The following is a 27,699-nucleotide window of genomic DNA, read 5'->3' as shown; positions in this document are numbered from 1 at the left end:
CGGTTTATAAATAAATAGATCTACTACATATTTTGGAAAAGGGGTTGTCCATTGGTTCTCTATATGTTCAGCTGCCTTTCAAGATACCATCATCAAACTCAGCACAAGCGTTCCCAAGATGGCGGGGAGTGGTCTATGTTGAAACCTGGGTTCTGGGAGCCATTTGAATCAAGATGGCAGTAGAAAATATGACTCTGGTGTGACTTTGCCCATTTTTTGGCATGGGTTTGCTCCACCTCCAAGTCATTGTAGCAAAGCTTGACGTGAGGTTTCCTGGGGTTGGGGGCGGCAGTCTTCACTAACTTTGGGGTGCCTGGCACCATTCTGATTGAAGATGGCAGACTGAAATGTGACTTTGGCATGACTTCACCCATTATTTTTTGCTATGATGGGTCTGAGCTTACAAATTACACTAGTCATTTTAAAATCACAGTATTTTGGGTTCCTAAACACTCCTTGGCAGTGCCAGACACGCCTCACTAATCTGCAAAAGAAGAAAGAAAACCAGGTTTACTTGCTATTAAGTTAGGCAATAGCTTGGAGGAAAAGCTCACCTCGCTGAGCAAAGCCACATCAGCTTAACAGGGTAAGAACTGACTGGTTCTCAGCAGAAGCAAACTAACCATGGTGCGGTGGGTTTCATATTTTTTACTGCCGCAACGGAGCTGTCAATATTTATTTGTTTATTTATATCCCTCTCTTCTGCTAAAAGTACCCAGAGCGGCAAATAACCTAATAATAAAAACTGCGCAATACAATCAATACGAATGCAAGTGCGATAAACAATTTCTAAAAGCATTAATGAAATGGAGAGCAAACAAACCCGCAAACCTATTGGCATCGAGAGTAAAAGATGCTCTACATTGCATCGGCGTTCAGTATATATTGCAGCCAAGTGTGGAAATAAATAGTCTGGTGAGACTATTGGCTGACAGAATAAAGCAGCTTAAGGCTTTGTTGCTGGTGTACTTTGGCTTCAAGTCTTATGGACCCTGAGTGTGCTGCTGAGTTTGTACCATCCTAGCCTGAATAAAGATCTCTCTCTTACTCACAAGTAACAGCCTCTGTTGTGGCATTTTGGATGGGAGTGAGGATAAGCAGGAGAGACAGCCCAGCCTGTTTTGCCGCCTGTAGTGAAACAGGAAGGTGCTGCCTCCAAACCCCACCTCTTCCCCCTCTACTTACCATGGTTACATGGCAGTGACTTCTGGTGAGATCCTACACAAACTCCACAAGATCTCACCAAAAGCTGCTTTAACTATGTGACTCTGGCAGTGGCAGGGGGATTATCCAGAGAGGCATCACCCTGAGGGACTCTGCCACCTGTGGCAGCTGCTTCAGGTCCCTCATGGGTGGGCCAGTCCTGTCCAGAACCTCTACACTTGGTCCTCGGAATTTTCTCTGGGTCACAAAACCACACCCTTTACCAGCCCTGCTCCACAGCGCCTTCAGTGCTCTTGCCTGTCTGGACTGTGTCATCAGTGGCATAGCGTGGGTTGTCAGCACCCGGGACAAGGCAAGTAATTTGTGCCCCTAACCCCCAGATGTTGTGCCCGGTGCGGCCGGCCCCCTCTGCAGCCCCCACGCTACGCCACTGTGTGTCATTCAACTGTTGACACAGTTGAACTCATGACTCTTGCTCCCCTGCATCAAGGATGGAGAGATGCAGCTGTTTGAATGGCTGGAATGTCGATTAGAGTCACATCCATTTCTCCACCCAATTTTGGCTTTGGGTGCACCCAGGACTGTCGTGTGGCCCCTATAAGGTTACCCAGAGGAGAAGTGCGGCCCTTGGACTGGAAAGGCCAGGAAACTGCAGCCTTCCAGATATAGTTGGACTCCAACTCCCATGAGCCCCAGCCAGCATGCCCAACTGTTGGCAGTAATGGGATTTGTAGTCCAGCATCATCAGCAGGGCCACAGGGTAAAAGATTGAAGCAAACAGAAAGTCTTTTTCCACCCTTAACCTCAGCTTCTGGTCTAGACTAGCCACTTACCAGCCATCTCCACTGGAACATGTTTGCAGGTGTGGGGTTGGCATCCACCTGGCACTCAATCTCAGCTGTGCCCCCCAGGTCCACATAGGTTGGGTCTCCAATGCTGCGGATGGATGGCGAATCTGTTCACGGGGGGGAAAGGTACGTGGCATGCTATCGACAGGCAAGAATTTCAATTTGGTCCACATTTTAATGCAAATCTAACTAATTCACATATCCTGAAACAAGAGCTACTCCCCCAAAGCAGCTATCCTGCAAAATGCGCACTTAGCAATGCAGTTTCCCAACCAAAGAAGCGTCTAACAGGGGAAAGTGTGCACAATAATAAATAAAGAGAATTATAAACATTGCATATGAAAGTGAATTACATTAGTGGTCAAAATTGTGGAAACCTTTTGGGGAAAGTGTATTTCCCAAGTTTGATTGCTCATAAACACTCATGCTCATTGGCTACACTGAAATGAAGGAAACCTACTGCATATCAACCTAAGCAAGTTGTGCCTCCTTTTCTGGTTATTTGGCTATAATGTTTTTATAGAATACAGATAAGTGAACAAACTTTGTTGCATTACATTCTTCATTAAATTATCTTTCCACTGATATGTAATTTTATGGTATTACTTTTAAAAAAAGTGGTGTTATGAGCCATCAAACCTCAGAAATACACTTCTTCCAAAATGTTTCCACAATTTTAGCCACTAGTGTATATTAAGAGAAATTGCTGGGAAAGGTGCGTTAATTAGGTAATATGGCATTCAAATATGTGTATGTTAAAAGAAATGAACTCCAAAATGCTGACAAATGTCATAAAGAGATGAGAGAGAGAGAGAGAGAGAGAGAGAGAGAGAGAGAGAGAGAGAGAGAGAGAGAGAGAGAGAGAGAGAGAGAGAGAGAGTATACATTGTTGGCATCCAGCTGTTCAGAGAGAGAATGGAGCACACCTCTGGGAGTGAACTCAAACCACCTCTCTGGGGCAAAAGCCTGGCCAGGGTGTATGGAGGTCTTGGGCTACCCAAATGTTGAGAACCCCTCTCAGCTTTGCTGATGTGGTCCAAAGGAAAGCAGAGCAATATGTCTGGCACTGGTTAGGCTTCAGGAGTTGCCAGAAGGAGGTGAGCAAGGCACCATCCGACCGCCTTAGGGATGCACGTGTGTGTGTGTGTGTGTGTGTGTGTGTGTGTGTGTGTGTAACGGGAAATGTGACAAATAGCACTTCAGATGGGGGAAATGATGGAAACTGAAACCGAAGGATTTGCCCATTCCTATGTTACACCACCGCACAAAGAGAGAGTGTGATGTAGCATTGGTTCCCAAGAGCAGGCATGAAGCTAAACCCAGGCCAGCTGCGAGAGGGTGTGTGCTGAGACACCAAGAGAAGGAAGGCAGAGCAGAGCATGCCAGAGCTATAATCACAAAGGACAGAAAAGCACAGATGAGGCCCCTCATCCTTCAAGTGACGGAATACATGGTATGCCCTCTCCACCTGATACTCACACTGCACATCCAACAAGAGGGCTGTTTCATTGTGGCCTTCTGGGTTCTCGCAGTAGATCTTGTACTTGCCAGCATCCGCCCTGGTCAGGTTCCAGATCTCTAGAGAGCCACCATCCCGCAGGTGATACCGTGGGGAACCCTCTAAGGAAGACAGAGAGGCGACCAATCTTAAGGAAAGAATTGCAGACAAGAAGAAGAAGAGTTTGGATTTGATATATTGCTTTATCACTACCTGAAGGAGTCTCAAAGTGGCTAACATTCTCCTTTCCCTTCCTCCTCCACAACAAACACTCTGTGAGGTGAGTGAGGCTGAGAGACTTCAAAGAAGTGTGACTAGCCCAAGGTCACCCAGCAACTGCATATGGAGGAGTGGGGAAGCGAACCTGGTTCACCAGATTACGAGTCTACCGCTCTTAACCACTACACCACACTGGCTCTCAGCAAGGGCCAAGGACAGTGGTGGCTGTTGGCTATTGGACCTGGTGGGACAGAGGTCAGGGAGCCAGAACCAATGACCTGTCTTCCGCCCAGCTGAGCTCTACAAAGGCAACCCTGAGTCTCAGGAAGAGGAAGCTGATAGCCCTTGCAATTAAGGAGGTAAACAATTGGGGGCTAGCCGAGGACAGCTGAGCTTGGTGGGGCAATGCCCAACTGGGCCTAATGGACCAGTCTTCACTGGGTTAGCAACAGGTGAGCAACAGACCAGAGAGAGAAAGAGAGCAGGCTGACTGTCATGGACTGGCTGGATGCAGAGGAGTGGCAGGAGGCAGCAACTGGGGAACCCCAAGGGAAGAAGACTCAGAGCCAGGGGTTGGTGATGGGATGATGATGAGTGGTCAGAAGGAAAAGCCTGGGAGGAGGAATGATTGGAAGTTGAAGAGCTAACAGGGTTTAGTGAGCAGGGAGAGTCTGGGGCAGATAGCAGTCCAGAATCAGAAGCAGGAGAGGAGGCCAAGAGACAGAGATGAGTCAGGCTGGTGAGGAAGCCAGGATGTCTCCTACTCCTGCTGCAACCAGCTCCACCCCCTCCTGGTCTCCCAGAACCAGAAGAGTTATGAAGAGGGGGGAGCAAAGACAGGCACAGCAACGGAATCTCAGATTGCTTAGAAAGGACCCAGGGGAGGAGGAGACTTAGGCAACTGTGAGAAGATGGGGACCTTCAATCTCCACAACTGCCTCATAGGGGCAAGACCTACTGGGACGACTTGCTGTGCTCACTAGGCAGACCTTGTTTCCTTGAATAAAGAGTTAAGTTCACTGATGCCGTGTGATTTATTGCTCTTGGCACTGGCCCACCCAGCTGTCATTGCACAATTTACCCTTCCACTGCAAGGCACTTTTTTCACCAGAAGGATGAAGCCCGCTAAGGATTCTAGGAGGCATATTAACTCAGAATGGAGAAGCTGTGGCCATCCAGATATTTGTTCAACTCCAACTTCCTTCCCTCCCAGCTAGCATGGCCCATAGCCAGGGATAATGCAAAGTGTAGTGCAGCAACAGTGTGTGAGCTACAGGTTCCCTACCCCTGTATTAGTCAACAAATGTATTTTCCTTCCAGTGCAAATAGCTTCAAAAGGAGAATTTTCCTTAGAACCGCAGCCAGGGAAGAAATGGTGAAATTCCTCCTGACTTGCTGCAAGCCAGGTGATTATCATAATTCACTGTGTGGATGCTATTTGCATTTTTTTAAGTGCAAATTAAATGCAAAGATGTTCAGCGCCCCATCTAATTTGGCCGTTTGATTGGAAGCTCCTTGCAGCTAGGACCAGTCTCATTTGTCTGCAAAAAGACGGGCACACTGGTGATGAAATAACAGCAACAGCTTGGGACTTCACTCCAAGAATGACGCTGGACCCACCTGTCAAGAGTACCTCACCAAGGAAGCTCCAGCGATAGGTGATGTCTGGAGGGCTGGCCGACACCAGCAAGGGCAGCTGGACAGCCCCGTGCTCCACAGCCTGCACTACTAGAGGTTGCTCAGAGGAGAACTCTGGGGGAACTGTGCAAAAAGCAGAGGAAGAAGAGATTCTCAGATGACTTTCCCAGTGACTTTCCCTCCTGCTTCTTGCAGCCCAAAGGTGTCTAATATGAGCATATGGCAGGTTGTTGCTGGTACATTTCAAAGAGCCAGGCTTACATTTCAAAGAGCTTCCACAGAAACCCTCTGGGTAAACATTGCCTTACATCCGCCCTGGGGACAACACATGCTAAAACTGTAAACAAATCAACCATGATTTCAGCCCAATGAACTGCAATGTGGTCATGGAAGACACACATGAGTGACAGCTCCCGCCTCCTGGTTGTTCCTTCCAGTTTGCTTTCCTCATTTCTCCGTCAGTTTGCAAAATGGTTTTTTAAATCCTTGTGAAAATCCAACGGCATTTTATTTTACATTTCTCCATATACATATTTTATGCAGTTTTTATGCTAGGTTATTTGCAAGCTGTTTTCCCTAATACAATGGATATTTCTTTATTATTTTCATGCATTTCTATGCACATTAGCCTGTGCACATTACAAAAATGGTTGTAGAACTGCAGTGCAAAATTCAGAGAAGCATGCATTTTGAAGGGACGATGCTTTTCGGTTCACACATTGTTTCAGAAAGTGTGGCTTCGGTAGCTTTGCATTCATTTTAGGTAGGTAAATGTAAAACTGAACTGAACTTCCCTCCCATTCCTCCTTCATACTTACATAGGACAGTGAGCTGGTAGAAGGTATTCACACCTTCAGAGAGGACAGAGCTGTATGCATGGCATTCTACTCTCACCCCATGATCTGCAGATGACACCACCAGAGTCACCTTTCCTGAAGTGGAAAACCCTCCGAATTCTGCTTTCTTCTGCTCTGGGTTAGTTGCCTTCAACCTGAAGAAGAAACACTATTAACAAGAACTTATCAAGAACTTATAAGAACAAGAAAAAGCTCTGCTGGATCAGGACATTGGCAAATCTAGTCCAGAATTTTGTTCTCCCAATAGCCAAAAATATGCCTACGGAAAGCCTCCAAGAAGGACCTGAGGACAACAGCAACTCTGCCCACTTGTGACTCCCAAGCATGGTTTTTATGGTGCTTATATAATAATAATACTATAATAATTCATTATTTATACCCCGCCCAGCTAGCTGGATTTTCCCAGCCACTCTGGGCGGCTTCCAACAAATATACAATAAACATCAGACATTAAAAACTTCCCTAAACAGGGCTGCCTTCAGATGTCTTCTAAAAGTCAGATAGTTGTTTATTTCCTTGACATCTGATGGGAGGGCGTTCCACTACCAAGAGGGCTCTCTGCCTTACTTACAATACTTATATTCATATGTAACCTATTGCAATGTTTTTCAACTCCAGGTCCCCTGGTGCTGTTGGACTGCAGCTCCCACTATCCACAGCCAGCTTAGCCAATGGCTAAGGATGAAGGGAGCTGTCACCCGACAGCATCAAGAGATCCAAGGCTGAAGAATGCTGACTTACTGTAAACCATTTGGAGAACTTTGAATAATAACTGGTCTATACGTGGAAATAATAATAATAATATACACAGGAAAACAAGCTGGAGAGACTTGGGTGTCCACATCACCTTTGTCCATGACTGAGCCCTAAGATGTTCCAGCAAACTGGAGGAGCAAAGAGTGAGAGGTCAAAGGACACAATCCTGCCCAAGGTTCCAAAATGTATTGGACTGGCCCTGGCAGAAATGGACAAGGGCCTTTGAAGATGTAGCAAGACCTGCAGGTGGAGCTGTTGTAGGATGGGCATTGGGGAAGTCAGACATCCTCTTACCTTTTCCCATCTTTGAGCCAGGTTAGGCTGGCGGGAGGGTTGCTACTGCCTGATTTGCAGTGAAGTGTCACCGACTGGCCAGGCCTGACCTCCTTGGCTGTCACCGTAATTTTTGCGCTTAGGGGCGGGACTGTGGAAAGAAAGCGGCTGGCTGTCAAGACTCAGGCTTCGGCGCCACCTGCTAGCTCTACCCTCCATGCCAACCTTCCCCAACCTGCTGCCCTCCAGATGCCTTAAACTACAACTCCCACCAGCCCTGGCCACAGTGACCATGATGGGAGTTGTGATTCAGAAGAAATTGACGTGTGTGGGTTGGGGAAGGTCGTATAAGGTCTGTATTCAGACCTTCTGCATTGAGGTACAGATAGGAGATATAGCTCAGTGGCAGAGCCTCTGGCTCACATGCAGAAGGCCCCAATCCCTGGCATCTCCTGATAGGGCTCAGAGAGCCTCTTTTCTGGAAATCCCGGAGAGCCACTGCAATCCAGTGTTGACAATACTGAGCTGGATGGATCAGTGCCGTGATTTGGTAAAAGGCAGCTTCCTATGTTCAGGTCCCATCTTTCCGCTTGTGGTGCCACAACTCTTGGGGCTGAGCTTATCAATACACAAGAAACAAACAAGCCAAAAAGAATATTTCTTGCTTATGGATGCTATCACTTTAAAATAATAGAAGAGGGAAATCCCATATTTATGGGTTTCACCCATATCGTAATTCATTTGCATTTGGAAAGCTAGCAGGTCAGGAGTTCTAAAACCCAGTCTTCTTCCCAGGATGCTTGCTTGCTTGAGTCATCAATTTTATTTAATTAATATCCCACCCTTCCTCCCAAAGGAGCCCAGGGTGGCTTCCCAGGCACCCTCTACTAGACTGTGCGTGAAAGCTGCCGCTCAGTGAGAGAGGGGCTTTGCATGCACCAGGTCCCAGGTTTAACCCTTGGTTTCTCTAGATAGGGCTGGAAACAGACTTATTATGCCTGAAACCTTGGGAAACCACTGCCCGTCACTGTCGACAATAGTGAGCCAGATGCATATTGCCCTTGCACCCTGCACAATATGCTGGTGAAGCTCAACAGGCACCCAGGCTGCTTCAGAGGAGGGCAGGACCACGGACAGCTCACTGTGGTTCTGCATACAGAGACAGGATGGACACAAGGCACCTAACAGCAGCCAGCTTGGAACATTGTCCCATCAATGGTTTAGTCTGGAGCAAACAATGAGCTTAAGCAGCCTCACCATCATTGAGTGGCGGACTCAAGCTCCATCCCCTCCAAGGAAACTGGTTGGGTTTAAAGGGGCTCGGCCATATCCATCAGGTCTCTCCTGCTGCCTGGTGGACCTGGTATTGTCCCACCCACTGGGATGGAGCCACTTTTCTGACATTGGCATCACAGCAGCCTGCCTAGATGTGGCTGGGGCAGGTAGCCGCGAGGCTGGGGCTGTGCAGTCGCACCAGTGAAGTGGTCAGATTGGCTCCGCCGGTGCAGCCCCAGATTTGCTACTACCCTGCCTTGCCCCAGCCCCAGGGTGGAGAAGATAGATGGGGAACCACGTGGACATTGATAGACATTGCAGGGGGTTCGATTAAGTCTCCCTTGAGGTCCATTAAAATTTTACAGTTCTGTGATTCTGTAGACAGTTACATTTCTCTTGAGCATCTTGCTCTTATTTCTCAGTCACATGTCCCCCCCGCAAACATGCCCTCCATTCAGAACAAGGCCGGAAGGGTGCACATGTGTGTTGAAGCTTACACTGGATGTGCAGACGAGTCTCTGCAGTGAGCGCTGGGGTTCTGGAACTTCCAAATGCCTTGCAATAGTAAGCAGCCATGTTGTCACTGGCAGTCGTCGTGAGGAGCAGCTCCTTGGACACAATGTTCCCCGATGACCCCGGAGTTGTCCCGTCCCTCACTACTTTGCTCTCCTGTAGGAAGAATTCAGATTGCAGTGGGGGTAAGCGGAGAGGCAGCCACTCGGGGGGGACAGGCCAATTGGACACCCATCACTCAGGACTGGCCAGGGGTCCTTAGGGGAGGAGCCATGGGGTCTCTTCTACTGCCCCCAGCACCTACCATTTGTCATCTGCCTCACTTTGTCTAATGCAATGGAGGGGAAACTCAGACCTGGGGGCCAAATTTGGCCTTCAGACCTTCCTACCTGGGTCCTTGAGACTCTCTCCGGGTGACAGCCACTCCCCAACCACACCCTCTCACCCACACCATGCCCCTCACTGTCCTGGCTTCGCAACTTCCTCGGGTATTTTTGCCTGGCTGTGATGTACCCTTGAACTCTGATCATGTCCCTTGGTTGCCAGGAAGGAGGACAGAGTATGAGGATGGGTGTCTAGAAACAAGCCTATTGTACGAAGATAAAATTTGCATTCATTGTTCTGCCAAGTTTTGCCTCTGCTCCTCAGCCACCACCATTGACTTGTGGAGCAGCTCCCAGACTGAAAAAGTTTCCCACCCCGGCCTAATGGTAGCGCTGGCCCTGGAGGCAGTAATGCTGGACCACCTTGTACCACTCGAGGCGAGGCAGAGGGTGTCCACCGCTGGCAAAGCAGGTGAGCTTGACTACGGTGCCAGCTCGAAAGCATGTTTCTGGGGGTGGAACATCAATCCAGATCTTCTGAGGTGGATCTGAAGGACAAAAACAAGAATGGGGAAGAGAAGGAGGAAACAGATATTAGAAGTGGGGATTCAAAACACGTCACACATGACAACCGTTGCCATGACACACACACAATCATCCCTCCTCCTCACACTGTACTCGGAGGGTCACGGTAGCAGTCTTGGCATAGAGGATGGCTTCATTGAAGGCCTCACAGATCAGAGACAATCCGTTGTCCTCACGACGTGCTGTGTATGTGATGTTAGACACCGTGATCATCCCGCCATGAGCTGCCTGTAGGAGGATAGCAATTCTCATTTTGAGAAGGGAGAAGAGGCAGATCTAAACAACTGGTTTCAAAATGGCTGTTTCCCTGATTTCCCAGCACTCTGAAAGTCCACAAGTCCCTCTAACTTGGTATTGTCTACACTGACTGGCAGCAGGGCTTCAGAGAAGAGGGAACTCCAAGCCCAACCCAAGATTGAACCTGGGACTTTCTGCAGGAAAGGCAGATGCTCTACCACTGAGCTACAACCTTCCTCAGTGCTCATACAATGTTCTTACTTCCCCCACAATCTGGGACAGTACAGTCTTCTCAGAGGCCCTTACTTTCCCACGCTCGTGGCCCCTAAACTCATGCTTCAGGCCCTCCCTGTCATGATCCTAACAAGCAGATAAGTCTTGACATGGAGGCAATGGAATCCACTGGATTCGGAAGACCAGCGGTGGAAGTGGTGGACCCCAACCCAGGCTCTGATGGGCTGGAGACTGTCCACCAGGAACCCATCGGCTAGGAGGCCCTGGAAAGAGAGCACTCTCCAAATTGGGACACCCTTAGAGAGAGTGTCCCAAAGGACTGCTGCCATAATGTACCACCTCGCCTCCATTTTGTGCCCCCACCTAACCCCCCCCCCCGATTCAAAAATCTAATGTTTTTCTGAAAAAATGGGCAGGCGACATCTAAAAGTAGGGAAGGGAGAATCTGTCAGTTTTGGTTTTTCTCCATTCTCATTTTCCCAATCTCAAGTTCAGTTCTTCACCTTTCCACATAACACTTTGCACCCCCAAAAAACCTAACCCAAATAAAGACAAGTCCTCATGAAAACTCAGCAGCATTTTAATGCAAATATGCATATACAGTGGTACCTCGGGTTACATACGCTTCAGGTTACATACGCTTCAGGTTACAGACTCTGCTAACCCAGAAATATTACCTCAGGTTAAGAACTTTGCTTCAGGATGAGAACAGAAATTGTGCTTCGGCGGCACGGCAGCAGCAGGAGGCCCCATTAGCTAAAGTGGTGCTTCAGGTTAAGAACAGTTTCAGGTTAAGAATGGACCTCCGGAATGAATTAAGTACGTAACCAGAGGTAACACTGTATTTTTATACAATTTTGCCCAATACACATATTCTTACAAAGCACTTCCTCCTCACAGAATGCATTTTTGTCTCCTATTTTACTTACGCATGCCTTCTGATGCACGTTTGACTCCAGGGTACACATTTTCGTATGCATTATGTGCACTGCAACATTCATAGAAGTGCGAATTTCAAAGGGCAGCTGTGTTTTGGTTCATCTATCATTTCAGAAAGTGCAGATTAAACAAGTTTGCCTTCAAATTCCTGCCCCACCCTTGGCTCAGGAACAAGAGAGGATGAAATGCCCACTGACGCCCTCTAATTACCATCCATATAGGACCCATTTCCCTCAGCCTCCTAGCAGAATGAGCCCCTGCTATTGCCTACCTCTGACACAGTGACCTCTGTGGCGCTGAGCTCCTTCCAGCCCAGCCACCAGCGCAGCAAGACAGGTGGGTTGCTGGCAGAGGTGGAACAAGACAGCGAGACCTCCTTGTTTTCCTCAGTGCTGCTTGAGCCTATGATTTTCACCTGGTCGGGGAGAACTGTCATCCAAAAAGTAGAGCCCGGGGGTAGGGGGGAGGGAAGAGAAGGATATTAGTCACCCAGTGCAAGACTTAGATGTGCCCATTTTTGTTTTCAAATCAGTGTGTCCTTCTTTCCCTTTCACCAGGAGAAGAAATTTGGTTGCGGTTTTGTTTGTCGTTCCAAGTGCCTCTGGGAAAGTACAACATGCTTGACTTTTGCGAAGGGAAGCAAGGTTGTTGTCGTTGTTTACAAAATGGACCTAGTGGCTGAGGCTGCATATACACCCCAAGCACATTTTTCGCCTCAAAGAATTCTGGGTGTTTGTAGTTTGTCAAGGCTTGCTGGGAATTGTAACTAGTGTCTGGGGCCCGAGAGTTGAGTCTGGGGAAGAGCCCGCCCATCGGTCGGAGCACCGCAGAGGACTCTTTTGCTGTGCCGCAAGTTCGAGGGCAACCGAGCCAGTGAGACGCTGAGGCGGCTGGCCAGCTCCACCCTCCTGCACGCCTCAGACTGGGCAACCTGGGGTGGAGCACCGGGTGGATCTTTGCACCCCGGCACCGCATATGCTTAAGAAAGCCCTGTGCAGGATAGTGTCTGCATTCAAACGTAGCCAAAAGCTCTAGTTACAGGAAGGAGACACGGAGCAATTTGGGTGCATGTAGTTCCCATCCCTCTCTTCTGGTGGAAAGGAGAAGATTGGAGGCTTCACTTCTGTCTTAAAATAACCGCAGTTTACCTTTCCATCTGAACCCTAAAATGGGCTTAATCTTAACTATGGTTTCTTGGAACCAGTGCTGAGTCAAAGTATTTGAGCCCAGTTAATTTTGTAAGTTTTGCAAAGGTTGGGAGGGGGGAATATGCTTCTGAAGACAAGATCAATTTTCAGGGGGTGAATTCCTAAGAATGTTCAAGGGGTGATATTACCTTGAAAGATATGTTAGATGTCGATTTTGTCTTCCTTCTACTTCTTTTTTAAATAAAATTTAAAGAAACATTGCTCCTTGACCAGTCGTCAAGTTCCTCTGGGAATAACACTATCACGAGGGAGCATTTTTCCCATTGGGGCATTTAATTCCAGGAATACCAGTGATCTACTGTCACTTGAAGTGATGGAAAGACTTATTGTATTGCAAAAAGAACACACAATGGCAACCTCGTACTTGAAAGCATGGCCACAGCACCCACAAATTAGCATTTGCTTGCCCCCTCCCCAAGTCACCAAATATCTCCACCCCACACACACACACTTCTATGGGGATGAGTGGTCCCAGGAAAAGAAGGTCAGGATATTCACTCAAGTCTTGGTTGAAACAAGTCAACTTCATGACAAACTACTCAGGCATGTTTTGGGAAGGGACAGTTCCTGTTATGTACTGAAGTTAACAGTTCCAACACTCACAGACCACGTGCAGAGTGATGCTGGCTTGCAGGGGAAGGGGCAAGACTTGGTTCAAGGCCTGGCAGCTGATTATAGCCATGTTGTCTTCTGCTGTGATGCTGAGGCTGAGGGAACTCCGGGACAATTGGCCAGCATCGTCCGTCTCCCAGTTCGTGGAAATCACTTCATCATTCTGTAAGGCACAAGCCCATATCTGAGATCCAGGGAGAAGAGCCTGGAAGCTGAAGGGTGGGGTGTTGACAAGATAGGGGAGGAGCCTGGCAGTGCCCAGTATACCTGAAGGAGCATCTCCACCCCCATCATTCAGTCCAAACATTGAGGTCCAGCTCTGAGGGCCTTCTGGCGGTTCCCTCACTGTGAGAAGTGAGGTTACAGGGAACCAGGCAGAGGGCCTTCTTGGTAGTGGCACCCGCCCTGTGGAATGCTCTCCCATCAGATGTCAAGGAAATAAACAACTATCTGATGTTTAGAAGACATCTGAAGGCAACCCTGTTTAGGGAAGTTTTTAATGTTTGATGTTTTATCATGTTTTGAATATTCTGCTGGGAGCCACCCAGAGTGTCTGGGGAAACCCAGACAGATGAGTGGGGTATAAATAAAGTAGTAGTAGTAGAAGTAGTAGTAGTAGTAGTAGTAGTAGTAGTATGCCAGGAGGACAGAAGCCGTTAGGCAGTCAGAAACATCCGGCTGGCCCTAAGGCACCATGACTTTGGAGCTTAATGAGCACAGGGGCTGCGCAAATAGCAAACTTTATCAAACCAACAGGGAAATAACATGTTTTGGGCTCCCAGACTTCTTTCCTTCCTTGTCTTAGAGGCCAGGAGAAGGAGGATAGAGCCTAGGGCCCAGCAAACCTTGTAACACCATATACAAATTGGACAACATGTGCCATTCATAAAACCTCTATGCACCATCACTAGAAAACCTCAGGGGTGTTGGAAGCTGCTCTCTACAGCTTGTAAGACTCCTGGTCTAGCTATACCCCTTGGAGCAGCCAGTCCAGAGTTTCAGGCAGGGGTCTTTCCTGTAGAAGTCTAGCATTGAATCTTGGGTCTTCTGTGTGAACGCCGTGTGCTGTGTGGCTCTTCCTCTGTAGAACAGCCACCATGTGGAGCAACTGCCATAGGCAGGCTGTTTCAAAGCATGTGAGAGTCGCAATACATCAAGCAATCCTAAGCTGCTTTGTCACCAATGAATGTAAATGAACATTCCAACTGATGAGAGGGAAGGGCAAATCGCAGAACATTGAGCTACTGCTATAAAGAAGGGGGAAAGGGAAGAGAAACACGGAGGGGAGGCTGGGGTGCTGAAAGAGAAGAAGACCAGGAAGAAGGCCAGGTGACTGGGGGGAAAAGATGGAGGCTGCAACAAGTCAAGGAGAAGGTGGAAGAGGCCAAGGGCTAAAAGACAGACAGAGTGGATTGAGGAATGTAGGAAGAGATCAAAGAGAACAGAAAGCTGAGCTAAAACTCCACACCAGATAATGGGACAGGAAGGGCTGTACTGTTGCTGATGTAGCAGAAGGGGAATTGTGTGGTCATAACATATAGCCTGTCAGAAAATCTGGCTGCAGGTCCCTCACTGGCTGCTAACAGAATAATTGCCACCAGGTGGCACTCACTGGGACGCTTTTGTATTTACAGCCTAGAAGTCACAGAAACGTCCACACAAATGTTAAGGAGAGCAGGAGCAATGGTCTGCTGTACAATATCCCAAGCTCCAGACACCTGGGGGGAGGATCTGGGCTTTCTCCAATAGCAAATGATTTGTCGTCCCACCCACAAAAAAAGAAATGAATTGTGCACACATGAAAACGGCTCTCCTCTCCCCAGAGCACAATGGGGGGGGCCTCAACTCATCAAACAAGTCAGTACAAAAAGACTAGCGCCTCAAAGTTCCCCCACTCACCTTTAGCCATTGCAGGGTAGCCAGTGGGTTCCCACTCAAAGAAATACAGGTCAGCTCTAACTTGTCCTTGGCTTTTACTGTGGGGCCATCGTATCCCTTGATGACAGGTGACTGTGGTGGGACTGTCAAAGAGAGCAGAACGATATGGCTGAAACTCAAAGGAGGGGAGGTCCCTAAGGCCACCAGTTCCTGTTTACCTACAGCACCCTTCCCTTTCCATAGGAGTGGAGAGGCAGTGTGATGCAGTGGTTAGAGTGTCAGCCTAGGGCCTAACTGCAGTTTCCAGGGTAAGTGCAAGGGAAGTCTCGCATAGAATGCATTGCAGTACTGTAATCCAGTCTTGAAGTCACTAGTGCATCAACTACGGTAGCCAAGCTCTCCCTGCTCAGGAATGGTCAAAGATGTCATCCCCATTGACCATTATGCTTGACCATTGGCCAGACTCACTGGGGCTGATGGGAGCTGGAGTCCAGCAACATCTAGAGGCCACAGATTCTGCACCTTTGCTCTAAATCAGTCAAAGGCTACTGAGTTATCATCATCAAAATGATAGGGCAAAAGCTGGGATGCAGGTTTGTTTTGAATGACAGGCGCTGGTCCACAGAGGAAACTAAACACACCCAAATCAAACAAGCTGTTTACAAGGACTTAGGAGGATGGTGTTTGCCTGGCTGGGTTGACCAGACCTTAAAGATTAGGTGACATCCACACCATTATCTCAAAGTGCATTTAAAGCACATGTATTCCTACAAATAAATCCTGGGAATTGTAGTTTGTCGAGGGTGCGGTGAATTGTAGCTCTGTGAATGGTAAACTACAGTTGCCAGGATTTTTGGGGGGAAGATGTGTGCTTTAAAAGTGTGGTGTGGAAATATGGGCTATTTCCATCACATGCTGACCTTGTCTTGTTTTTAAAAGAACCTCAAAAAAAAAACAAACCAAAACCCACCCTTTAATTATCTCATACTTTCCCTTGTCCATTTGTTCTGTTATCGTCTCTTGTTTCTTCTGCCTTTTATTGCAACTGCCCTGGGTGATCTCTTGCTTCCTCCTCCACCTCCTCATTCCTTATCCTTTTGTGCTTGTTTTTTTATTAGGAAAGAAATAACAGTTTCCTTGGGCACTTAGTGGCGATTATGCTGACGGTTACCTTTAGCCCTGGAAAAGGGAAAGGTCTGACGAAGCATTCTGAGTGACTTACACAGGATATTCATGGTGAAGCTGACAACAACTGGGATTAAGGCAACTGGGTTAGAAGCTGCACACGTCAGCCGTTGCCTGTTGTCTGAGCTCTGGGGAGTGATCCTGGAAGAAAGCAGAGGAGGAGACCATAGGAGCGATTCAAAGCTAGTAATTGTTTTTGGTGGGGGTGATGGTCTGGTTTGGTTCACACAAACCTACATCATTTGCATTTTCCAAAGGAATACACAAATCCAAACTGCAGCTGCCTTCAAAATTTTCACTTCTCCTAATTTGGAAATACAGTTGTCCAGCTAAAGAATGTGTGAAAAAATGGGTATACCAAGGCAAAATGTGTGCATCAAAATGCATAAGATAGTGAAAACGGCATGAAAAAATTCATCCCTTTGGAGGGGAAATTGCTTTGCAAAAATGTGTTGATTAGGGTACATTTGCATGCAAAAATGTGTATCTGAGGAGAATTTTTTTTTGAACTACAATGTGATGAGGAAAGATGGCAAACCGAATTTAAGATTGGAAAAATGAGAATCTGAAAGAAACCACAAGGGAAGGATTTATTCTTCCCTAGCTATCCTCTCCTTTGGCCCCTACTCTGCATGTACACCCTCTCCACATTCCTTCAGCTTTGACTTCCACTGTAGAGCAGCCTTTAAAACAAAGATAAAGGACCCCTGGACAGTTAAGTCCAGTCAAAGGTGACTATGGCGTTGCAGCGCTCATCTCACTTTCAGGCCGAGGGAGCCGGCGTTTGTCCACAGACGCCTTTCCTGGTCATGTGGCCAGCATGACTAAACTGCTTCTGGCGCAACAGAACACCGTGACAGAAACCAGAGCACAGGGATGCGCTATTTACCTTCCCGCCACAGCGGTACCTATTTATCTACTTGCAGTGGCATGCTTTTGAACTGCTAGGTTGGCAGGAGCTGGGACAGAGCAACGAGAGCTCACCCCATTGCGGGGATTCGAACTGCCGACTTTCTGATTGGCAAGCCCAAGAGGCTCAGTGGTTTAAACCAGAGTGCCACCCGCATCCCAGAGCAGCCCAGCATACAGGCGACTGGGGGCTAGCACTATAGAGTTCCTTCCATGCTCATCGCACCTCAGCATGGCCTCTGTGCTGAAGAGCTTGTCGTTGGAGCCAGGTTGGATGCTGGATGACACATCTGTCACTTCCTTGTCACCTGAGGAGAAAGAAAATTTAAGATTGGTAAGGGGGATGCTAATTCTGTGGCCTAGTCAACCTTCCACATACCCCCATGATAGCCCTCAAAAATACCCACAGCCCACCCTGCCAAGACTAGCACAGTATGAAGCAAGCAAATTCCGAGGGACCCCATGCTAGGAAGGGAAAAAAACTGGCCTAAACTAGCAGGGTGCCCAAGGTGAGACCCTAGAATGGTACCTCCCTTCCCCACTAATGAACACGCCTCTGAAAACCAGTTAGCAGGAGAAGGCCGCTATTATGCTCAGGAACTGCTTGAGGGCTTCCCAGAGGCAACTGTGAGAACACAATGCAGGACTTAGATCTGATCTAGCAGGGCTCTGATTATGAGGCAGGGGCCAGAGCTCAGTGGGAGAGTGTCTGCTGTGCAGGCAGATGGTCCCAGCCTCAACCAATGTTATTTCTAGTTTGCACAGGGAATGTCTCCTTGCCAGGAACCCTGGAATGCCACAGCCAGGCAGTGTGGCCAGTACTGAGCCACATATACCAATGGTCTGAATCAGAATAAGGCAGGTTCCTAAGTTCTAAACACAGATCACCATCTTCCATGCTCTGGCACAGTTCCAGGACATTTCAACGACAGCTTGTGCGACAGAATTTCTATTGGGATAAGAGGGTCCAATTACCTAATGAAATCCTTTCGTATGCAGTGTGAGCAGCGTTTAACTAGTGAATCTTGATTAGAGAGTAGACTTTACCTGCTGCAATTAGACAGAGAGAGATGTGTGTAGGGAAAGGGGGAGTTGTTTATTGTAGGAAATACATAACTCAGATAGAAAAGTTTCTAGTTCTAGAATATGGCATATATCCAGCCTCATTTAGCCGACATACTTAACTCTAATGGATGCATGAAGGGGTTAAGACCACAGACCTGCCAGGCTTAGCTAGGTTACACACCCTCACTTTGGGAGGCAGGGTTACCAAACACTTTGTTCTTTTTTCCCACCATGTGAACCCTTCTAATAAGGATATCTAAGCTGAATGTTCCAAGCCATCTTTGTGCTTCTATACAAATAACTTAGAAGCATTTCCCACTTTTTGAAACTAAGTTGCACTGCTTGTCTTTTCTTGCTGCTACAGTATATGGAAAAACACATGAATCTGACCTTTGAAGAGTAAGTAAACTATTTTTAACTTACCAATCGTGTGGTCTCTTTCTTTGCTAAGGGAAGAGCAGAGCTTTGGAAGAAACTAAGAAGGGGGTATTTTAAAGGTCTAACAGCCAATATTTCCATGCTTTACTTTGCTGCATGTTTGTGATTTCAAATCTCTGCTGGGACTCTCTCACCAAAGAGTACTTGCCCCAAACCCTGGATCTAAGCATCCAGAGAATTTTCCTTCTATTTTATGATGTCTAGTATGTTCCCCTTAAACAAACAAACAACAACAACCTAACTAGTCTAGAAAATAACAAGGTATCCATGCTTGCTCATCTACTCTCTCAGAGTATAGTAAAAAATGACCTCTCCTCTTGAGGTCCAAGAATCAGTGGGAAGAGGAGGAGGAAACTGTAAACAGGATGCAACTGAAGACATATCAGTCTAAACAACAAGGAAATAGAGAAGTAAGCTGACAGGCTAAAGGTACAAGGATAGTATGGGAATGTGACTATCCCTCAGTCTACTTGTCTTAATCCAATGCAAAGCTCTCTTTTTACAAACTGGGTTGCACCCAAACTTCCATGGGCCAAAACTTGTCTTGCCATTTGCTCTGCTACTTTTAATGGCACCCCGACAAATCTGATTGTGTTATTTTAGAGACTTTAAAATGTTGGCCAATATTAATATTTATGGTTCCGATAGCACAAGATTAGACCATGGTGAATGTATCTTCTCAGATCAGCTGATTGTATAAACAAACCGCTGCTGGTGTCTGGTACTGGATCAAATGCATGTTGAAAGGCGGAGAAATGTTACATTTAAGTTTCTCTATAGTTTTATCTCTAGTTGACTAAGGAATTATTCATGCATGAGAATTCCTCATTATAACTGTGCAAAAGCTAGATTTCCTCCTCAATCAATGATGAATGCATTTGCACAGAGAGACGCTGGAAAAGCATTTCCTAAATAAATAAAACATTCAGATTATATCTCAATGTTTTCTGGGTGGGTGCCGTATTTTGTTTTCATGTGTTATTTTTATTATTGTTATTATGGCCAGGGGGGCACAAAATGTGGAAGTGGCACAGGTCTCTCTGGACCTCGGAGCGGGCCTCTGAACCAGCCAATGGAACCATTGTCCCAGAAACATCTCTTTGCCCAGTGAAAATGAGAGAAACTGGAGGGTGATCCATTAGGGCAAATGGGCACTGCCCTTGTAGAACTCAGTGGGGAGAAGGATGGAGCAAATACTAGAAATAGTTGCCTCTGCCTGCCATGGGTTACAGCGCCACCTACTGGTTAGCCTCCCTGCCCTACAAGTCACAAAGAGCACCAGCAACCGCTGGCAGGGAGCATGCCACAAAATCAGCCCCTGCCCCTCCCCTCCCAAAAAACAACCCCACAACTTGTGGAAGGAACTAGGATTAGTGCAATCTCCTCACCGCTGAGGAAGGTGATCTCAGCTGCAGGCCGGGCATCTTCCACCTGGCAGTGCACCGTATATTCCATGCCAGCCACCCAGGTCACTGTGCTGTTGGCTGGGTACTCCCTAATGAGCGGCCTCTTGGGGGGAACTATAAGGAAAAGAAGTAAAGTGAAGAAAGGTGAGGTGCGGGTGCTTTTCTCCACTCCACTTCTACCGCCAAAAGCATCCTCCCCACATGTCAGGCTTGCCCCCCGTGGCCCTAAATGAGCAGATCAAATGAAAGGAATTCTTACCAGTTAGTTTCTTTAATAAACACAGTGAAGGACAAAAGAAAGCATCAGCCCAGAATGGTGGTGCTTCCAATTAAGGCTTGCACTCCCTCCGTCCCTATTAATCTATGTCACTCCTACATCTTGTACTCTGAGCTTGTACCCTCTGTGCTTTCTGTTCTGGATCTTTCTGAGCTCTTCTCGAACTTGGGCTGGGTGGAGCAATGCTGTCCAGAGGCTGTGAATCTGTTAACTCTCTCTCTTCCAGTGTTTCTTCTGCTAGCTGCTCCCCATCCAGTATTTCCCAACTTCTGCCTTCTGAACTATGCCCTTCTGCAAACCACTGTTCCAAATCTAGACTGTCCTCCTGCTCCTAGGAAGATTCAGGAGCAGGAGCAGGGGGAAGGGGTGCTCCCACCATTCCTCCTCAGTGCAGCCCTCCTCGGCACGGTCCCTGACACCACACAGCACTTTCATAGCTAAAAGCATTGTGTGCAAAGAGTTAATGCTGATTCAGTCAGATCAGGGGGCCCTTTTCAGCTCAGGGGCCAAATTCTCTTGGGATCAACCTTCCAGGCTCTGCATACCAGTTCAGATGCAGAAGTGGGCACAGCACTGGATGTGACGCTTCTCTTGTCCAATAGGCTTCATTCCAGCCATGTGAAACACAAAGGTTTCTATGGGTGCGCACACACACACACACACACGGGCCCACGCACCACACATCTCTCCCTCCTTCTCCCAAGCAGGAAAGAGGCATTGTCACAGTGCAAGGGCACATTCCAGCTAGGCAAAAGAACCCAAAGAGGGTGTGGCCTCTGGGAAGGGTGTGGTCCGCAGAGAGTCACATGGCTGTTTCTCAACCAATTCTGGAAGACGGAACGCAAATGAATTGATTAGGAGAGGGGCCGACCGTGAGCTCCCAGATTCCTTCTGGCACTTACTCAGCACAGAGAGCAGCACACTGCGAGAGATGATGCCTCTGCTTTTCTCCGAGGGTCCCACCTGGCACTCGTACATGGCATCGTCTTCCAGGTGGCTCCTTGTTATTTGCAGGTTAAACTTGCCTGAAGTATCAAAAGGCAAGGGTAAGTCGAAATAATATTTTCCCCCATGTTTGGTTCAAAATATTCTCATTCTGGGACACATTCTCCTGTCCTGCTTTGCACTTGCTAGTTATCCGGCTCCTGGCACCGTCACCCATCCAATCGGGTTCTCCAATCCTCTCCCAGCTCTTTCCCTATACAGTGGACACTCGGGTTGTGAACATGATCCATGTGGGATGCACGTTCGCAACCCGGAGCTGTGCGTCTGCACACACGCAGGTTGCAATTCAGTGCTTCTGCGCATGCGCAACTGCCGAAACCCGGAAGTAACCCATTCCAGTACTTCCGGGTTTCGGCGGTCCGTAACCTGAAAAAACGCAACCTGAAGTGTCTGTAACCCAAGGTATGACTGTACTGTGTCACCTTCTCAATAACTATTAATATGCTGGTGCTGTTCTTCGTAATTCAGGATTTGGTGTCCTAAAAATGCCATTTATCAGTTATTTCAGAAGCACCAAGTTTCGACTTCATTTTAGTTTTGTTTTATTTAAATAAAGAAATTGCCACCGCTTCCCCTCCAAAAAAAAATCCTACATGATTCCACAGGAAGAACACTTAAGTCAATATCATAACCATTTAAATCCTCTCCAAAAAAAAACAAAAAAAATTTAAAACAGTAGGATGGCAGTGGACGAAGCAATATATCTTAGCACCAATGGAATATACAGCATCAGCACGTTCATACAAACCTAATGTGAGGAGGGTTTTTTTCGGTTTCACAACAATTCCTCCCAACATACATCTTAGTCAGTTCCAGTCTTTCCCCCAGAACCTGACAAATGTCCCCATCACTCCTATCGTGGGTCTGTGTTCCCTAATATAAATCACAAATATGTTCCTAGCTCTCATGATTGCTGGCAAATCATGAGACTGGAGATGTCTCCATGCTTTTTCCATTCCCTTCCTTCCTTGGCAATTTTCTTGAAATTATTTGAAAACCTTATTCACAAAAACAGAGCTGAAGCAGTGTTGCAAAACAGAACCAGACATCGGAGGACAGGGAATCTGTGGCCCTTTAAATCAGGGGTGCACAACCTGTGACCCTCCAGTAGTTTCTGGACTACAGCTCCCATCAGCCCCAACCAGCATAGCCAGCGATCAGGGATGATGGGAGGTGTAGTCCAACAACATCTGGAAGGCCACAGGTTGTGCACCCCTGCTCTAGATGTTGTTGGACTCCAGCTCCCATCAGCCACAGTCAGCATGGCCAGGAATGATGGGTGTTGTAGTCTAGCAACTTCTGGAAGGCCACAGATTTCCCAGACCTGCCCTAATTGATAGTGGCAACTAGTTGGAAGTGGCAGCTTGGTGGAAGCTAGTTCCAATGACCCCCACACACAAAAAAAAACCTGGAGACTTCTCACCTTGGCTAGGATCTCTCACCATGCTGTAGCGTGGGAACCTAGGGATGTCCTGGTTGGGTCCCAACAAAAGCCCATCCTTCACCCACTGCACAATGCCAGATAGGTTGTCCACCTCACACCTTAGCAGAGCTGTTTTCCCTTCATGGACAGTGACGTTATCCGGCTCCACACGGAAGGCCTGTTGAAGGTTCTCAGCACAGCAACCTAGGAGATCCACAATATGAATGATGGCCAACAGCTATGCTCATTCAAAGTCTGCCTATTTCATCCAAGCCAACTACATGTAAATGTCCACTTCCCTGAAACTCAGCAAAGAAAAGGGAGGCTATCAGAGAACAGCTCAAATGCAACTACACCTTTCCAAACAGGTGGCTATCCAGTCGGTGCCTCAACATCTCCAAGCAAAAGAGAGCAGCCTCTGTTCCACTCTCAAACAGCTCTTGCTGTTGGGAAATTTCCCCTCATCTTTAGCTGAAATCTACTTCCTTAAAATTTCCATCCATTGGTTCTAGCCAAGGCTGCTTGAACATCTGCATGACAGCCCTTCAGATATTTAAAGACACTTGTCATGCTTCTCCTGGGGAAGGGTTGCAGGTTATGGTAGAGCATCTGCTATACATACAGAAGGTCCCACATTCAATCCCTGGCATCTCCAAGAAGGGCTGAAAACATCCCCTGTGTGAAAATCCCTTGCCAGTCAGTGTAGACAATGCTGGACTCGCTGGACCAGTTGTCTAACTCAGTATAAAGCAGCATCCTTTGTTCCTTCCCTAATCTTCTTTTCTCCAGGTGAAACATCTCTAGCTCCTTCAACCATTCTTCACAGAACTTGGTTTCCAGACGCATCACCATCCCAGCCACCCTCCTCTGGACTCTCTCAAGTTCCTCAATGCCCTTATTAAAATGTGGTGACCAGAACTGGATGCAGTACTCTAGCTGCAGCCTGTCCAGCTCAGAATCGGGTGCAATTATTACCTCCCAAGATCTGGACACAAGATCTGGGTAACAGATGCATTGATGCCCCTTTGGAACTGCACCCCATCCTTCCTTATATGACCCAGCTTGTCAGGAGCTCTAAGCTGTCATGTCCTACTGTGAAGGATTAGGGCTTTGGGGTCTTTTATATTGCATTTTAGGTTGCACAACTCAAGTTGTAAAATGCTTGCTTTTTGCTTTAAAGTCTTACTTGCACAGGAGGGTCAAAAGTTCACAGGAAGGTTAAAAGTAAGGAGGGGTGGTTTGGCACAACCAAACCATTCTACCCAATATTGAGACTGAACCAGTTACGTCCAGCAGGTTATTTAGTGGAGATAGCCAGAGAATAATCAAGATATCCCCTTGGTAGCAATGGTGAAGTGAAAAGGAAGGAGGGCTTGGTGTTCTTCCATTTCCTCTCACAAGGCAGGTTACAGTCCATGCCACCTTGCCTGCTTAGACCCTTCCTGGAGTCATGTGACTGGCTTCTAGGCAAAACAGAACAGCAGACCAGATAGATTGGTCTGGGCCATCAGTGCTCCTCTTAAGTTCTGTATGTCTCACCTTGGTTGATCAGGTTGAGGAGGAGACAGATGAGCACGACGCCCAGGCCCCAGGACACCATTCCTACCTGCTGTCACTCTGGAGTAAGAAACAGGGTCTCGGGATCTTGTAAACCTGCAAGTGATCATCACAGAGATGGTTGTGAGAGATGAAGGTAAGGGATAGTGATGGGGCCATTGGCATCCTTACCCTCATGCAAGCCCTTGTGGATGACGTTAGACTTAAATATGAAGGAGGAAAAGATTTTTTAAGAACATAAGGAGATCATCTGGGAGATCATCATGGTGCTGGATCATCCAGTCAGTGATGCACGTAGGTAATTTAAGGCTCTGTACTTAATAGTCTAGCAGCAGAGGTGGACTCTTTAGAGAGTGATGTATACTCTTGCTTTACTTACTTAAAAATGTGGTTTTGCTGCATTTGGGTGCCCTCCTGCTCATTCCGCAGAGCAAGGCTTCTGCCCCCAAAGTCCTTCCCTAACTGCACCACTGCATCTAGTCCTAAAAATATAAAAAGATCCCTGCTGGATCAAAACAAAGATCACCTAGTTTGGCACCCTGTTTCCCATAGTGGCTGCCTCTGAAATGCCCATCCATCAACTGGTACCCAGAGGCATAATGCCAATGACAATGGAGGTAATATACAGCCCTCGCGACAAGCAGCCTCATCCTCCATGAATTTATCTAATTGAAGTCAATGAGCTACATCACAGGTTAGCGGACTCCGTGGCTCAAATGTGCATTGTGTAAAGAAGTGCTTCCAGCATTCAGCTTCAGTGCATGGCCCTGGATTCTAGTATCATGACAGAGGGGAGGAAAGTTCTCTCCGCCCATTTCTCCACATCACACAATCAGTGCCATTGTCATGGGCCAGGGGTCAGCTTCACCTGCTGAACAGCAGCCTGAAGGGGAGAAGCTGGAATGGCTCCACCTGCAACTGATCAGCCCTCAAGAACATGGAAAAGAAGGGTACTGATGAGAAACAGCTGGCTTCAGCCTTCTTAAACAGAGCTCTCAGCAGCACTCAGATGCTGGAAACAATGCCTGTGGTTCCAGGCCCTACCTTGCTGCTTCTTGTTTTACATCTGGACCCTTGACTCTGTGATCACCTGGATTCCCTGACCTCAGGGCTGTTTGAGCCAGTGTGGTGTAGTGGTTAAGAGCGGTAGGCTCGTAATCTGGTGAACCAGGTTCACGTCTCCGCTCCTCCACATTCAGCTGCTGGGTGACCTTGGGCTAGTCACACTTCTCTCTGAGGTCTCTCAGCCTCACTCACCTCACAGAGTGTTTGTTGTGGGGGAGGAAGGGAAAGGAGATTGTTAGCCGCTTTGAGACTCCTTGGAGTAGTGATAAAGCAGGTTATCAAATTCAAACTCTTCTCTTCTTTGACTTTGTATGTGGATTCTGCTCTCAGGCAAGTGTTCCTTGGAGACTCCTAGCCCCAGCTTGCTCAGCAACGGGACTTGGTGGGGCCACAAAAGCCATTGGTGACCCTGTTTTTTAAAAAATTACTCCCATCAGTTGTCTTTTTTTCCAAACTTAAAAGTCTCAAACATTTAGCTTTCACTGTTGGGAAAGAATCAATAACTGGTTTTATTGAGAATTTTGACATTTTAGTTCATAGCTTTAGAGGTGCTGTGGTTCCTTTTTACAAAGAAGTCGTATATAAATGTTGAACAGCCATTAAAGCTTTTTCCTTCTTTTTTGCAATGCCCAGCCATCAAATCTCCTTCTGCCCTCTCCAGAGCAACAGCAAACATCTGTTCCAACTTTTGCCCATCCAACAGTCAGAAGACAGCCATCATGTCTCCCTTTAATCTTCTCTTCCCTGAGCTAAACAATTATTTATCTTATGAACAAGATTTATATACTGCTTGATTGTAGGAAACCCTCTAAGAGGTTACAATAAATATTAAAATTATCAATAAAAACCTTGAAAAACAATTAAACTCAACAGCATAAAAGATCAAGACATATCAACATCTGCATGTCTAGACAGGCTTGCTTTTTCAGCATGAAATAGTAGAGTGAATGCACCTGCCTGGTGTCAACAGGCAGGGAGTTCCAAAGTATAGATACTGCCACACTAAAATTTCTTACAGCTGCAGAACAAGTGTCAAGTGATGCCTGTAACCTTGTCCAGTTTGCTATATTGAAGCAGCCAGGTGGGTTTATATGGGGTATGGCAAGTAAACTGGTCCCCGGCTGTTAAGCAAGTCAACATGCCCAGGTCCTTCCTCAAGTCATAGGATTTGGTTTCCATCCCCAGCAACTATCCTGATTCCCCTCCCTGGACAGTGGCATAGTGTGGGGGGTGCAGGGGGGCCGGCCGCACCGGGCACAACATCTGGGAGTTAGGGTTAGGGGGCGCAAATCCACGGGTTAGGGGGTGCAAATTACTTGCCTTGCCCCAGGTGCTGACAACCCACGCTACGCCACTGACCCTGGAAACTCTAAAGCACTTCAATGCTTTAAAAATGTGATGACCAGAACTGGGTGCGGTACTCTCTCTCTCTCTCTCTCTCTCTCTCTCTCTCTCTCTCACACACACACACACACACACACACACACACACACACAATCTTACCTTGCCCCAAGTGCCCAGTGTCCAGAGATTGACTCTTCTGAGCCGCTCCTGAAGTAGGACTGCCGAGTCAGTGAGATGGCTGAGATGCCAGCGCCGGTCCCTCCTCCACAGCTGCCTGCTAAGGAACCTGCCCACTTCATTGCTTACAAGCACCTAAGGAAAACAAGCAGAGGCAAGGAATCCACCCCATCCTCCATGGAGGACGCCTGGGAGGTGGCAGTGCTGACTCCACGATTTGGGTGGGTTCCATAGAATCCTGACTCTGGGGGGCCTTAAACTGGAATAAGCAGGGCATGTGAAACGAATTTTCTGGTCTTCTTGAATACTTTGTGCAAAATGGAAAACGATAGCGCAAAATGGAAATGATGGCACTACATACCAGTGGGCCCTGATCTTGGGAGGGGGGGGGGAATCTCTTTCTAACCTGTTTTCCAGAGGCAACAGTGGCTGAATATACACACCACAAACAGTGACCCATCTTTTGAACTTTTAACTCTTGGGAAGAGATAATGCATTATCTCTCTGCAGTCTAAATTAGCCATTTTTCCTAGTAGGTTGGAGCTGTACTAAAGGGGCAGTAATTTCTGATCACATGAAGATCTTGCATTACCCAAACAGCATCTTCAGCTCCTTTGTTGTTGTTGTTGTTTAGTCGTTTAGTTGTGTCCGACTCTTTGGACCAGAGCACACCAGGCACTTCTGTCTTCCACTGCCTCCCGCAGTTTGGTCAAACTCATGCTGGTAGCTTCGAGAACACCATCCAACCATCTCGTCCTCTGTCGTCCCCTTCTCCTTGTGCCCTCCATCTT

General features: G+C 47.4%; 1 protein-coding gene across 1 annotated transcript in view; it reads right to left on the bottom strand.

Moving 5' to 3' along the window:
* The window catches only part of NPHS1 (NPHS1 adhesion molecule, nephrin), a 49,097-nt gene extending 21,662 nt beyond the window's left edge, over positions 1-27,435 (bottom strand). The window contains exons 1-18 of the mRNA XM_081922937.1: positions 26,873-27,435; positions 24,305-24,401; positions 22,766-22,969; positions 21,240-21,362; positions 20,043-20,174; positions 17,378-17,459; positions 16,280-16,383; positions 15,079-15,200; positions 13,171-13,342; positions 11,631-11,788; positions 10,036-10,177; positions 9,788-9,912; positions 9,026-9,197; positions 7,275-7,404; positions 6,186-6,358; positions 5,350-5,490; positions 3,492-3,632; positions 1,998-2,119 (exon numbers count right to left, since the gene is read on the bottom strand). Coding sequence (XP_081779063.1) covers positions 1,998-2,119; positions 3,492-3,632; positions 5,350-5,490; positions 6,186-6,358; positions 7,275-7,404; positions 9,026-9,197; positions 9,788-9,912; positions 10,036-10,177; positions 11,631-11,788; positions 13,171-13,342; positions 15,079-15,200; positions 16,280-16,383; positions 17,378-17,459; positions 20,043-20,174; positions 21,240-21,362; positions 22,766-22,969; positions 24,305-24,365 — 2,304 coding nt within the window. The 5' untranslated portion in view covers positions 24,366-24,401; positions 26,873-27,435. The remainder of the gene's footprint in view (positions 1-1,997; positions 2,120-3,491; positions 3,633-5,349; positions 5,491-6,185; positions 6,359-7,274; positions 7,405-9,025; positions 9,198-9,787; positions 9,913-10,035; positions 10,178-11,630; positions 11,789-13,170; positions 13,343-15,078; positions 15,201-16,279; positions 16,384-17,377; positions 17,460-20,042; positions 20,175-21,239; positions 21,363-22,765; positions 22,970-24,304; positions 24,402-26,872) is intronic.
* Positions 27,436-27,699: the final 264 nt, after the last annotated feature.

The sequence above is a fragment of the Podarcis melisellensis genome, assembly GCF_964234715.1.
Source record: "Podarcis melisellensis genome assembly, chromosome: 8".
Taxonomy (NCBI): domain Eukaryota; kingdom Metazoa; phylum Chordata; class Lepidosauria; order Squamata; family Lacertidae; genus Podarcis; species Podarcis melisellensis.
This window is presented reverse-complemented; position numbering and strand designations above follow the sequence as displayed.